At 33.2% G+C, this 12,860-nt stretch overlaps 1 protein-coding gene across 1 annotated transcript; it reads left to right on the top strand.

The window, feature by feature from the left end:
- Positions 743–4,953, top strand: LOC109347517 (probable glycosyltransferase STELLO2). The gene is made up of 3 exons (XM_019587415.1): positions 743–2,612; positions 3,585–3,711; positions 4,245–4,953. Exons 1-3 carry the CDS (start codon positions 925–927, stop codon positions 4,713–4,715), a joined length of 2,286 nt encoding a protein of 761 aa, XP_019442960.1. The 5' UTR covers positions 743–924; the 3' UTR covers positions 4,716–4,953.

Here is a 12,860-nt window from a genome sequence, read left to right as displayed (position 1 = left end):
AATGATTTTAATTAGTGAATAGATCCAAACCATTAGATGTTAATAAAATTGATAACTAAGATAATGAGTAAGTTGAAGTAAGTGGATTCTCATTGAACTTTAAAACTAAGACACATGTACATTGTTTTTCTGAAACTTCTTTACAACCGTATGAGGGTCTAAGTTTCCAACATACTAAAGTTTCTTGGTATCTTTGCATACCATAGACTAAATTACCAGTTACTAGTTTTGTAAAATTACATCCTATGGAAAGGCATCATCAATTAAACTGAAAAAGACATGTTAACCAATAACCATGTATGATGGAAGAATCCAATCAAAAGTGGGTTACCATACAAGTAATCTCAACTTTGGAAACCAAGTATTACCTAATTAGTCCTGATGCAAGTTCCATCTGTTGCAGTTAAATAACATTTTAATAATTGCAATTAATACAATAATGTAAAGTATTACCTAATCAGTCCATTTTCCAGCACCAAACGGCATTTTATAGAAGCAATATCACATGGCTACGAAATTTAAATCATTTTCATTATAAATCCCTTCTCACTTGGATCAACTTAGAAAAATAAACTTGTTTAATATTATATTTTTGACAACAAGAAGATTCCAGCACACCAAACTAGTTGCAGTTGCATTGAAGCTTAAGGAACGAACCGACACACTCAACCATATACATGTCGGTAGCAACCTTAATTTAAAGGGAAAAAGGTGAGAAAAGTTATTGTTTTCCCTTAACACACGTTTCAGAAGAGTCCATAGTAGTTGTCAGTTGTCACAAACAAACACTGCTGTTTCATTTTTTTTTTATTAATGCTGGTAGAAGAAGAAAAAGAAGAAGAAGATTGTGTGAATTTGACTATGTTCAAATCAAGCTTAACACACAATTTTTGAATTCAATTTAACACTTAGAACAATACTCAAATGTTGGTCCAAGAACGTTCAACACCCAAATCTCAAAAACCCTTTTTGAGAAATACTCTTCCCATAAATCGTTTCGCAGAGACCAAGAATCTTGATTTCTCAACATGGGTATCAGAGAATTTCTACAAAATCGTTGCTATCTTGGTCCTCATCGCAACCGTCGTCGGACTTTTCTTCTTCCGCAACGCCGGCTACTCCGCCGCGCTGCTTTGTTTCGAGAAGCAAGCTCAGGAGCTTGAGAAGATCGCGTTTCCTAAGATCAATTGGAACAAGATCCACCCCATCACTGATAAGACCTCAAAGTTCACGAACTTTCGAACGGAGCGATGGATCGTGGTTTCTGTTTCGAGTTACCCATCGGATTCGTTGAGGAATGCGGTGAGGATTAAGGGTTGGCAGGTTCTGGCGATCGGGAATTCACGAACGCCGTTGGATTGGGAGTTGAAAGGTGCAATATTCTTGTCATTAGATGAACAAGCTAATTTGGGGTTTAGGGTTGTTGATTATCTTCCTTATGATTCATATGTTAGGAAAAGCGTTGGGTATTTGTTTGCAATTCAACATGGTGCTAAGAAGATCTTTGATTTTGATGATAGAGGGGATGTGATTGACGGGGATTTGGGTAAGCATTTTGATGTTGAATTGATTGGGGAAGGTTCTAGACAAGAGGTAGTGTTGCAGTATAGTCATGATAATCTCAACCGAACTGTTGTTAATCCGTATGTCCATTTCGGGCAACGATCCGTTTGGCCTAGAGGTTTGCCATTGGAGAATGTAGGAGAAATTGGCCATGAAGAGTTTTACACTGAAGTGTTTGGTGGAAAGCAGTTTATACAGCAAGGGATATCAAATGGGCTTCCCGATGTTGATTCCGTGTTTTATTTTACCCGCAAATCGGGTTTAGAAGCCTTTGATATTAGATTTGATGAGCATGCCCCGAAAGTGGCGTTGCCACAGGGTATGATGGTGCCTCTTAATTCTTTTAATACAATGTACCATTCTCCTGCATTTTGGGCTTTGATGCTTCCGGTGTCTGTTAGCACAATGGCTTCTGATGTGTTGAGAGGTTACTGGGGACAGCGGCTTCTTTGGGAAGTTGGTGGTTCTGTTGTAGTTTATCCCCCGACTGTCCATAGATATGATAGGGTTGAGGCCTATCCATTTTCAGAAGAGAAAGATCTTCATGTGAATGTCGGTCGTTTAATCAAGTACTTGGTTTCATGGAGTTCAAATAAGCATAATTTATTTGAAAAGATTTTAGAGTTAAGCTATGCAATGGCAGAGGAGGGATTTTGGACCGAGAAGGATGTGAAACTTACTGCTGCATGGCTACAGGACTTGCTGGCTGTTGGTTATCAACAGCCGAGGTTGATGTCATTGGAACTTGGACGTCCAAGAGCAAATATTGGTCATGGCGATCGAAGGGAGTTTATACCACAGAAGTTGCCATCTGTTCATCTTGGGGTTGAAGAAACAGGAACAGTGAATTATGAGATTGCTAATTTAATTCGATGGAGGAAAACGTTTGGGAATGTCGTGCTTATCTTGCATTGCAGTGGGCCTGTGGAGCGTACAGCCCTTGAATGGAGGTTGCTTTATGGAAGAATATTCAGAACTGTAGTTATTTTGTCGGAAAAGAAGGATATGGATCTTGTTGTACAGGAGGGCCATTTGGACCAAGCATACAAGTAAGTATGCTTATATTTTACATTTTTTTTGTTACCATTGTTATTTTATGGATAAACTGTTTATAAATGTTGCTGTAATCTTGTCGTAGTTATTCCAAAATGAATACTGTTTTTTCCCACAATTACATGTGAACGGGTTGATGGTTTTATTTAACATTGAAAATAAGGAGAAGCGTGCTTACAATCAGGTCAACTTTTTAACTACAAATAAAAATTTGATCTTCATTGAAGAATAAAATGAAACCATCTTAAGTAATTGCTTTGAGCCAATGGCTATCTGATGAAGTAATATCCAGAAAGTTGCTTTTCTTTTAAGTTGTTGTGGAAACTGAATTATGCTCGGAAAATGGACAGGATACAAGTTAACATCACTTTAAGTATGTTATTTTTAGCATATGACATGTTATGTAGCATGAGTTACTAGCAATGGAAATTTTGGAAGAGGAATATCAGAAACGTTACTTCTTTTATTGTCAAGCATTTATTTTTACCTCCATAAATTTATTGGTTAATAATAAGAGGATTTGGAAAAGCGATTCATTGTTGAGTCTACATCAAATGTGAAATGGGTTGGGGATCCAGATGGATACTGATTAGAACTTGGTCCGAAAAGAGGAGCGGGAAGTTGGTGAGGTAATGACAGAATAATGATTTGTTGAATTACCACTTCCGAGGCTCATCCTGAACAACACAAAAATTCAGAAAGTTCCCCTGTATCTGCTGAATGTCTGTTAACATACATAGACATGGAATATCATTGTCTGGATACAGTGATAATTATCACCCTGGTAATATATGGAAATGCTAATTTAGCGAATTCTTTGAATATTATTGTCGGGACTCGGGAATGCATTTATTTGTTGAATGAAAGTGCACTGACCTGACTAGTACTCTTGGAACTACAGCTATAATTCAGATTGACCTTTTTCCTACTTCATATAATTTTGATTTTTATCCTCTTCCTGTTTTCAGGTACCTGCCAAAAATATTCGATCAGTTTAGCAGTGCAGAAGGATTTTTGTTCCTACAGGATAATACTATTCTTAATTACTGGAACTTACTACAGGCAGACAAAACTAAACTGTGGGCCATGAATAAGGTATTCCTGAAAGTGTTTTCTCTCACCCGAAGTATGGGAATCTTATGTACTTAGCAAGATAGATACTTACCACTTCCTCTTATATTAGTTTGGTTTTTAAAATTTTAATCTAGTTTTCGTGAAGTTGTTCTACTTCTTCTTTTCCCATTTATTCTATATGGTTGGAGAATGCTTTTTGGTTGATATGATCCATCATTTAGTTGTTGATATCTATCTGAGGTACTCTTGAAAACAAGAACAAAATATGGAAAAAGAAAAAGTTGTTTTAAAAAATCATAAAATATCAAACAAATATCTCTACTTTTTTCAAAAAGAAGTTAAAAAAGATAGGTTTTTACTATCACCCAATCATATGGTATCATGTAAATAGAAGAGTCTGAATCTCATGTTATGATCAAAATAAAGTCCTTATTTTAAAGGCCTTTGTTTATGTTATTTTCTTTCCTATTACATAGCTTGCTGAAAAGCATAGCTTTAACTCAAATAATCATTAGAGCTCTCTATCTTTCTCTCTGACATTCACTGGGATCCAGGTATCGGAGTCTTGGAGTTCAGTATCAACCAGTGACAAATCGGATCGGTGGTTATCACAACAAGCAAGCATGGTACAGAAGGTTGTTAGCATGATGCCAGCTCAATATCAAGTCAGTTACAAAGAAACAATTGGTGATGACAAGAACCTCTTAATATGCAGTTCTGAGGTGTTCTTCGTTCCTCGACGCTTTATCAGCGATTTTGTTGAGCTTGTTAACCTAGTTGGAAATCTAGATATCCATCAGACGGTTGCAATTCCTATGTTCTTTGTCTCTATGGATTCTCCACAGAATTTTGACTCTGTTCTTGATACAACAATCTACAAGCAAAATCCCCATACTAATGCTTCCACTCTTTATTCGGCTAAAGTCCCTGCTGTTCATCCATTGAATGTGTCAAGTGAGCAAGATTTTATAAAGCTTATCAGAATAATGGCAGAAGGGGATCCACTCCTAATGGAGTTAGTTTGAAAGTAGAACTGTTTCTTAATACTAAGACAGGAGAAGAGACAAGAAACATGTAACACAGTCTTTTAGTTTGTCTTTTTCTTCTAAATATTTTTGGGATGTTTTACTCTTATATTGTAGATTTGCTCCACAGGGAAAATGTATTCATCTTTGCCATTTTTTTTGTGAAAATATAAAATGAAAATGTATGTGTATTCATTATTGCAATTCATACTCTCCATTGAGATACTTTATTTGCTTATGAATTTGTAGCACATCTATATACAGAAGAGATTTGTATTTTTAAAGTAATGTTAGCACATCTTTTATGACTCTAAAGGGTCTGTTTGCATGTTCGATTTTAAAGGAGAAATAATGGAAATGTAAAGCTTCAGAACTATTTTTTACATGTGTTTCATATTCACCATGCCTTTCTTTTCTCTTCCATCTTCTCTTAAACTCAACTCGCAAACAGATATTAAAGTGATCTCTTATATGGGAGCATTAGTATCTACCATTTAGTGAAAAGAGAAGGTAATCAGAGAATGTAACAAGAGAATTTTGAATCAAATTCACCGGATGAAGAAGTCATTAAATTAGAAATTAGAAAGGTAAGACCAATAGAATTAGAAATGTTACTAATCAAAACTTGAGTGATCAAAGGAAGGAGAGTAACGGCTCCTTATTGAAACACAAGGAGGGAATGAGATTTAAAGTCTAAAAAATAGACATGGGTAGGAGAGTAAAAGATCTGAAGTATGGTTAAGTGATCATGGAAGAAGTGATAGGATCACAGCATCATGAATCAAATAAGGGGAAAATTACATAAACTTTTACTCTTCATGTTTTTTTGTTTGTTACAAAGGTAAATGATCTTTAACTAAGTCAAAATTATATGATCGATAAATAGTTGGAATATCCAATTTATAGCGAGAATCAATTTTCAATAATACACCCACCAAATGGTTAGTAACAAAATCAAAATGAATGAAAGAGACTATATTAATATAACAAGAATATTACTTAAAAACGTTGGAGGCAAACAAATAGGTGAACATGGAAAACAAGAGTCCCCCATGTCTTGTCCAAGATTTAAAAGGACATACATTTTGAATGATCTAGTCATCAACAAGAGGAATCTATGCAAGTCATAATAATAAACGATCTAAAAATGAAGAGTGTGGAGGGGAAATAGAATTAGTAAGAAATGTTACGTACTCATGTTATTATATGAAGCCTAAGTAAAAATATATTTTATACCCAAAATAAAACGATCAATAAACTTCTAGGCAAAGTACAAATTCCTCAAATTAAAGCATATTCCTAATAAAGTTTGACTAAAATAATATAAGTTGACAAAGTTGCATCAACATAAGTTTAAATCTTAAAAATAAGTAGCAACAATCATGAAAAGGTCGAAGGCTAAAAATGGTCTAATATGCTTTCCTAAGAGAATTATTAGCCCTAGAAGGTGATTTGAGCTTTTTGGCAACACAATAACATAAGCTTCTTCTTTGGTAAGAGGACACAATTATTATGATGGGCGAGCATTATGTCCAATGACCAACAAGTAGTTTCCAAATCTCTCTACCATTCTAACACCTGTAATCATTAAACACAACATTTATTTTGATGTAAACCTCCTAGGGAAGCCTTTGAGTCAAAGAGCAAGAGAAACCAAGAAGGTTCTAGCATTGAGTATCTAGGCCAAATCATCAATCCTTAAGGTCACAAAGGTCACAATTGACCCTGAGGATCATAAGGAGGGAGGGCATTTATGTCCTTAGGATTTATTTTAGCTTAGTTTAATTTTATTTTCATGAGTTGTAATAAATAAAAATTTAATTCTCATGTAGTCTTAAGATTTATGTTTATTTATTTAATTATATTTAAGTATTTTAGTTTTAATTAAATTCATGTAACAAGAGGATGAAATTTAATTTAAGGTGGCAACTAACTTCCGAACTGCAAGTTAGTTCGCTTCCAAACAAACTGTTTTTATAGCCATTAGATCAAATAATCTTAATCTCATTCATTGAATTTATGACCGGTTACTTTTTGTGTCTAGAAGTCGTGATACTTCAGTACAACTTCTGTATGTTAGGAAGTCAGTTTCGGCTAACACGACTTCTGAATAGAAGTCGTTTTCGGTTAACACGACTTCTGAACAGAAGTCGTATTGGTATATAACACTTATGTGCATAAAATAAACAAATGTTATTGTAGATCACTTAGTATAGTTGTAGTTTTAACTGTTTGGTTGTGAGTTCAAGCCTCATGTTCACCATTTTTCATTTATTGCTCTAAATATTTTTGGAAGATTAAGCATCATGGTTTTTTTAATTTTGGAGGATCTACATAGCGTTATCTTTCATATATAACGACTTATGTGCATGAAATAAATAAAATTATTTGTAGATTACATGGTAAATACTAGTGTCTTCAAGTGTTTTGTTGTGAGTTCAAGTCTCATGTTCATCATTTTAAATTTATTGTTGTAAATATTTTTGGAGGATTAACCATCACAAGCTTTTTAAATGATATTATCCCATCACACATGACTTAAAAATATTACTTTTACATAACATATAAATAAAAATCAACTAAAGAAATAACTAATAATTATTAACTGGTGTTTAAAAGTCCAAAATCAAAATTATAATGCAATGAATTCCTCCAAAAATATTTACAGCAATAAATTAAAATTGGTGAACATGAGGCTCAAACCCACAACCAAACAGTTAAAAATACAACTATATACCAAGTGATCTTCAATGCCTTTTGTTTATTTCATGCACAGAAGTCGTTATATACCAATACGACTTCTGTTCAGAAGTCGTGTTAACTGAAAATGACTTCTATTCAGAAGTCGTATTAACCGAAAACAACTTCTGTTTTAGCCGAAACCGACTTCTTAACATACAGAAGTCTACCGAAGTATCACGACTTAAAAATACAAAAAGTAACCGGTCATAAATTTAACAAATGAGATTAAGGTCATTTGATCCAACAACTATAAAAATAGTTCGCTTGGAAGCAAACTAACTTGCAGTTCGCAAGTTAGTCGCCACCTGAATTTGATTAGTATTTTCTTGTAACATGGTCCATTATTGGCCAATATTTAACCCTAGACATTACATGACTATAACTTAGGAAGTTCAAGCTCACATGTTCAAAGGGGCACAATTTGCACCAAGGGAAAGATATTGCACGAGTTTGAAGTTGGAATTCAAAACATAGCCAAGTCTCCAAACAAAAGATGATCAAAGTGACCAGCCTAAAATCAAGGAAGAATAGCTGTGAGATTATCTTCCAAATTAACCATCAATCGTCAAGGACGTGTGAAGATTGAAGATAGATAAAGGCATAATCCAATGCCTTAAAAATAGGGTACGGTTTGCACTCAAAAGCTTTGGAGATAAATGGAAGAATTAATCTAAGGCCTTGAAGATAATGTTCAAGATTTTCACATTCAGCCAAGACATTCAAGATAGCTTCTTCACTCAAATTGAAATTCCCTAAATCCAGGAAGTAGGTGTGTAACTCACAAATTGACTATGTCATCTACAACAAACTCTACTCAACAAGGTGGGGAAGATTCAAGGTATACGGTTAGTTTATCTCAAGGAAATTGGCCAACAATAATTCAAGCTGCTCAAGGTTAACAGAATGGAGACAAGCATGCTTAATCAAATGTGCCAAATATGGGTGGCAAAATTATTCATAATCCAAAATCCATCCAAATTAAATCCATCCAAATTCATCCATTAGAATGATGTTGATAATGGATGGATTCAAATCCATCCATTATATCCATTTGGATGGATAACCAATCCATTGAGAAGATAGAAAGAAAACTAAAAAAACTAGTATACATTTTGTCACTATTCAGAGCTGAATTTAATCAAATAAAGAAATTAAAGAACTAAAAGAAAATAAAGAAAAAACTCGAGGATATTAGTAATGATGTGGAGTATTAGGTGTTACTGTTGGACTAAAATATTGAAACCAAGTTTGTCACTCTTAAATTTTGTTGAACATTTTAGAAGATTTTTTGGACTAAAATTTTAAGTTTATAGTGTGTTGAGATGTTGAATTATTATTGTTTTAACAGAAAGAGTATTAAATATTTTATTATTGACGTGTTTAGTATTCATTTAGTTGACTTTACACTTTGCAAATTATGTTCAACTATTTCTTAAATAATTTTCTTTAAATAAGTTGAAAAACTACGGAACCAAACCACTAATGAACAATTTGATTCCTAAATAAAATTTGCGGTTAATCGAACCGAACCATATCTTTGTGTTCGGTTCAGTCATTAAATTGCGTCAAAAACCGAACCGGACTTTTACACCCCTACCAATTATGTTGCACAAGAGATTCTTGCTACTAAGAGTGCTTTTAAAAGTTTTCACGAATTCACATTTTTAAAATTGTTTATCAAAAAAACACTTTTGAAAAGTGTTTGTTAAGACAAATATTTTTTAAAATTGATATTTAAAAATGCTTTATTAAATAATATTATTTAAAAGAATTTTTTTCTTTAAATTGCTTTACTAAAATGTTTTGTTCAAATTAAAAAAAAATGGGTTGAATATCTATCCATCCATTAGGATCCAAATCCAAACTCATCCAATTGTCACCCCTAGTATACATTAGTTAATAAATCTAGATTTCTGCCATAGGAATGCTTAATTCGAATAGTTTTTTTTTGTATAAATAGTAAATGTCATTTATTTTATTTAATTTTTTAGAAAATAGTTATCCAAGCCGGCCCGTCACAACTCACATCGCACTTTTAGTAGATTTGGACTATATTTTAAGAGACATAAAATTTAACTGGGCTTTTTAGCCCGACCAGCTTTAGCATGAACCAAAAACGGGCTAGCCCGAACCCGTCCGCATAATCCGTTTTCACAGGTCTACTTGTACCATTTGTGGGTACTTCATGAATGTAGTTGGTATTCATAGGTTTTAAAGAGTTTTTAAGTTTAAGTATAAAATTATATTTTTTAATAATCACTATATAAATAATTATTATATAAATAATAGTTTATGTACATGTTAAATTTATCATTATATATAAATCACTAAAATTTATTGTAAGATAATAATAAAATAGATTATATATAATTATAAAATATAATATATAAATATTTAATTAAAAAAATAAAATTTTAAACCAAAGAAGGATATCAAGATACATGTGTCCACCCATCTTGCATTTTTTTCTCCTGTATTTTTTTATTTGTATAAGTAGTTTATCATAAAATGAAATTTTTGAAGATTGGTTTACTATTTATTATTGTATTTTAGACAAAAGAATCTAGTCTAATTCACTATTTGTGGGAGTCATTTCTACATGTTCTTGTTGCGGGCATTTTTTTAGATACTCATGAGTTAATCTCCAACTTAGGTCAATTGATAATCTCACAACTTAGGTTGTTACATGAGTTTTTTTTCTTTTACATAATTTTCATGGATTTAAATAGAATATCCTAAATTACTTATTTAGGTTAATTAATTAAAGAAGAACATATGAGTACTTGATGTTATATCAATTGCATTGTTTAAATCAATGTTAATACTAACAACTATTAAGTTATATATAAAATAATTTAACAAATTAAAATACAACAAAAATTTGTGTATGCCAAAGACACATATGTTGGTAACATAATATTTTACATAGCATTATTATGCTAATTTACAATGATTTTATTTATGATGAAATTTAGGTATATTTGGTTAATCATGCAAGACAATGGAAAAATTAATAGAGATATGAACCATAGGATTCAAACGGATTGGATAAAATATCGGAATGGTTCATGTGTCATATGTGATAAAAAACTTCATTGAAGAACCATAAGACCTGTAATGATATATGAAACTTGTTGAGCGATAAAATGCCATCAAGATAATAGACTTCATATAGCAGAGATAAGAATATTGTGTTGCATGAATATACACACTAGACAAGATAGAATTAAAAATGAACTTATTATAGAAAAGTGGAAGTAATAGAAAAAAATGTTAGAATCACACCTTATGTGGTTTGTGCAAGTGTAGAGGAGACTAGTAGATGTCCCCTAAGGAGACCGAGGAAAATCATAGAAGAAATGATTAAGAAATACTAAGACATGAATGTTTTGTCAACAAACATGATTTATGACGTTGTTTGATCCATGAAGTCAATTCACCTAGTAGGATAAAGGGTATACATTAGTTGTCTCACTCCTTTGTGTCACTCCATGTGTTAGGAGAAACAATTGCCCAGAAAAATATTTAATAATAGCACTTTTAACTTAAATAATTTTTTCAACCAATTAGAAGTGATGGTACATGGAATGATACAAAAGTATGATAACAGATGTGCTCCATAGGATAAGGGCTTGATTATTCTTATTCTTATACAAATATTTTATAAATGAATAATTAAGATAAACAAGGGTTTTCAAAAATTCTACCCTACGTAGTTAAATATGCTTCAAAGAAACCTAAGTTAATCTTATTTGCTTAATAGATCAAGACAGTGTTTCAAATTGCGGACGGCATCACGTGATGCGATCGCAACATTGTAGTTATAGTGATCGTCACAACCGTATCACATCACAATTGTTGTGTGATATTGAATCGACCACAACAGGCCGCAACACAACCGCATCAAACCGCATCGATGTCAAAAATATGTTTTTACTCACAAAATAATTCATACTGCAACAACCATAATCCGCATCACAACGGCCATAATCATAGTAACCGCGACCGCAGCCATAGTTTAAACCATTGGATCGAGTCAAGAATATAAAAATTGTAGTCTTGAGATTCATGACACTCGTTCAACAAATGTATCTCTTCTTGGTAAGTTGAATTAGAATTTGATTCAGGAGAACAACAAGCTTTGGTGCAAGGTCCTGAAAGAAAATGTATTTGTGATCATTGCATTCTTTTTTCCTAGACTAAGTAGTCAGCCTGACCTGTCTAAAAGGGCATTGTTAAAGCAACGACGAAACTTGGGAATAGATTCAGCTTACAACTAGGAGATGGTGATCATTCTCTCTAATATGACAATTGGACAAAATTGGGTAAGCTTTGTTATAATGGTGGATTTTGCTAATATTTCTAACACTCAACTATGGGTGAAGGACTTATGGAGGGATCTTTCGTTGGACTTTAGCATGGTTTACACCTTACTTCCTAATCATGTGAAGGACTTTGTTCTTACCATTCATGTGCTGACATCCTCTCATAATTGTGGCAGTTGGTGTTGGGTTGATAATACCTCTATATGTTACACGACTAATTGAGGATATTGGTGGCTCAAGAGTAATGATGTTCCGATTTCTTCTCATTCTCATTTGGAGATGGTTGTGGAGAATCTCTATCCCCAAAAAAGTGGTATCTGCTCATAATTCTTTGTCTTCTAACTCTCTTTGTTTCAAGAGAAAAATGTCAACTATGCATATTCGTCGTAGGTGTAACACTATATTTGAGGATCTCCTCCACACCTTCAGAGATTGCAGAACTCATTACTCATTTGGCTCATCTGGAATTCAATGAGTAAACCTTCTGGACGAACCAATCTTTCATGTCTTGGATGACAACTCATGTTAGAATCTCAAACGGGTGTCTCTTCTTAACAGACATCTAGTGGTCCTGAAGACGGCGAAACTATACAGTCTTTAGAAATGTTACTTGAGATATCATTTACGTCTCTCAAAATGTTATCATGACTTCTAGAATTGCTATGCTATTGATATAATATCGAATGAAGCAACCATGTATAGTGTTCATTAGTGTCGTACGAAAATTGGAAAGGTTAAGCTTAATCTAGTGGGGAGTTAAGTCTACAAAATTAAGCGGTTAGATGAAGTAGTGTTATTCGCAATCATGACGGCTTTTGGTTATTTGGATTTACTAGAAATTTTAGAACTGAATCTTCTATCCAACCTATGCTCTTGAGTTTGCGTGGAAGTTGGGTCATCGTCAGATTACATTGGAGAGTGACTACCTAGAAGCAATCTATATCATTATCGATAAGGGCATATTTGCTTAGAACCTATTGCTTGAATGCTTCATAATTCGTCTTCATCTTCAACATATCTACAGAGATGGGACTCTTCACCCACAGGAGTGCTGCCCATATTGCACATGGACCTTCAC

This window comes from Lupinus angustifolius, chromosome LG05, assembly GCF_001865875.1.
Source record: "Lupinus angustifolius cultivar Tanjil chromosome LG05, LupAngTanjil_v1.0, whole genome shotgun sequence".
NCBI classification, from domain to species: domain Eukaryota; kingdom Viridiplantae; phylum Streptophyta; class Magnoliopsida; order Fabales; family Fabaceae; genus Lupinus; species Lupinus angustifolius.
The sequence above is the reverse complement of the archived record's forward strand: the minus strand, read 5'-3'. Positions and strand labels throughout refer to the sequence as shown.

Excerpts from the sequence above, each read along its gene's own strand:
- LOC109347517 (XM_019587415.1), top strand. The coding sequence starts at position 925 with ATGTTGGTCCAAGAACGTTCAACACCCAAATCTCAAAAACCCTTTTTG. Across the intron at positions 2,613-3,584 it reads CATTTGGACCAAGCATACAA|GTACCTGCCAAAAATATTCG; the intron begins GTAAGTATGCTT and ends TCCTGTTTTCAG. Across the intron at positions 3,712-4,244 it reads AACTGTGGGCCATGAATAAG|GTATCGGAGTCTTGGAGTTC; the intron begins GTATTCCTGAAA and ends ACTGGGATCCAG.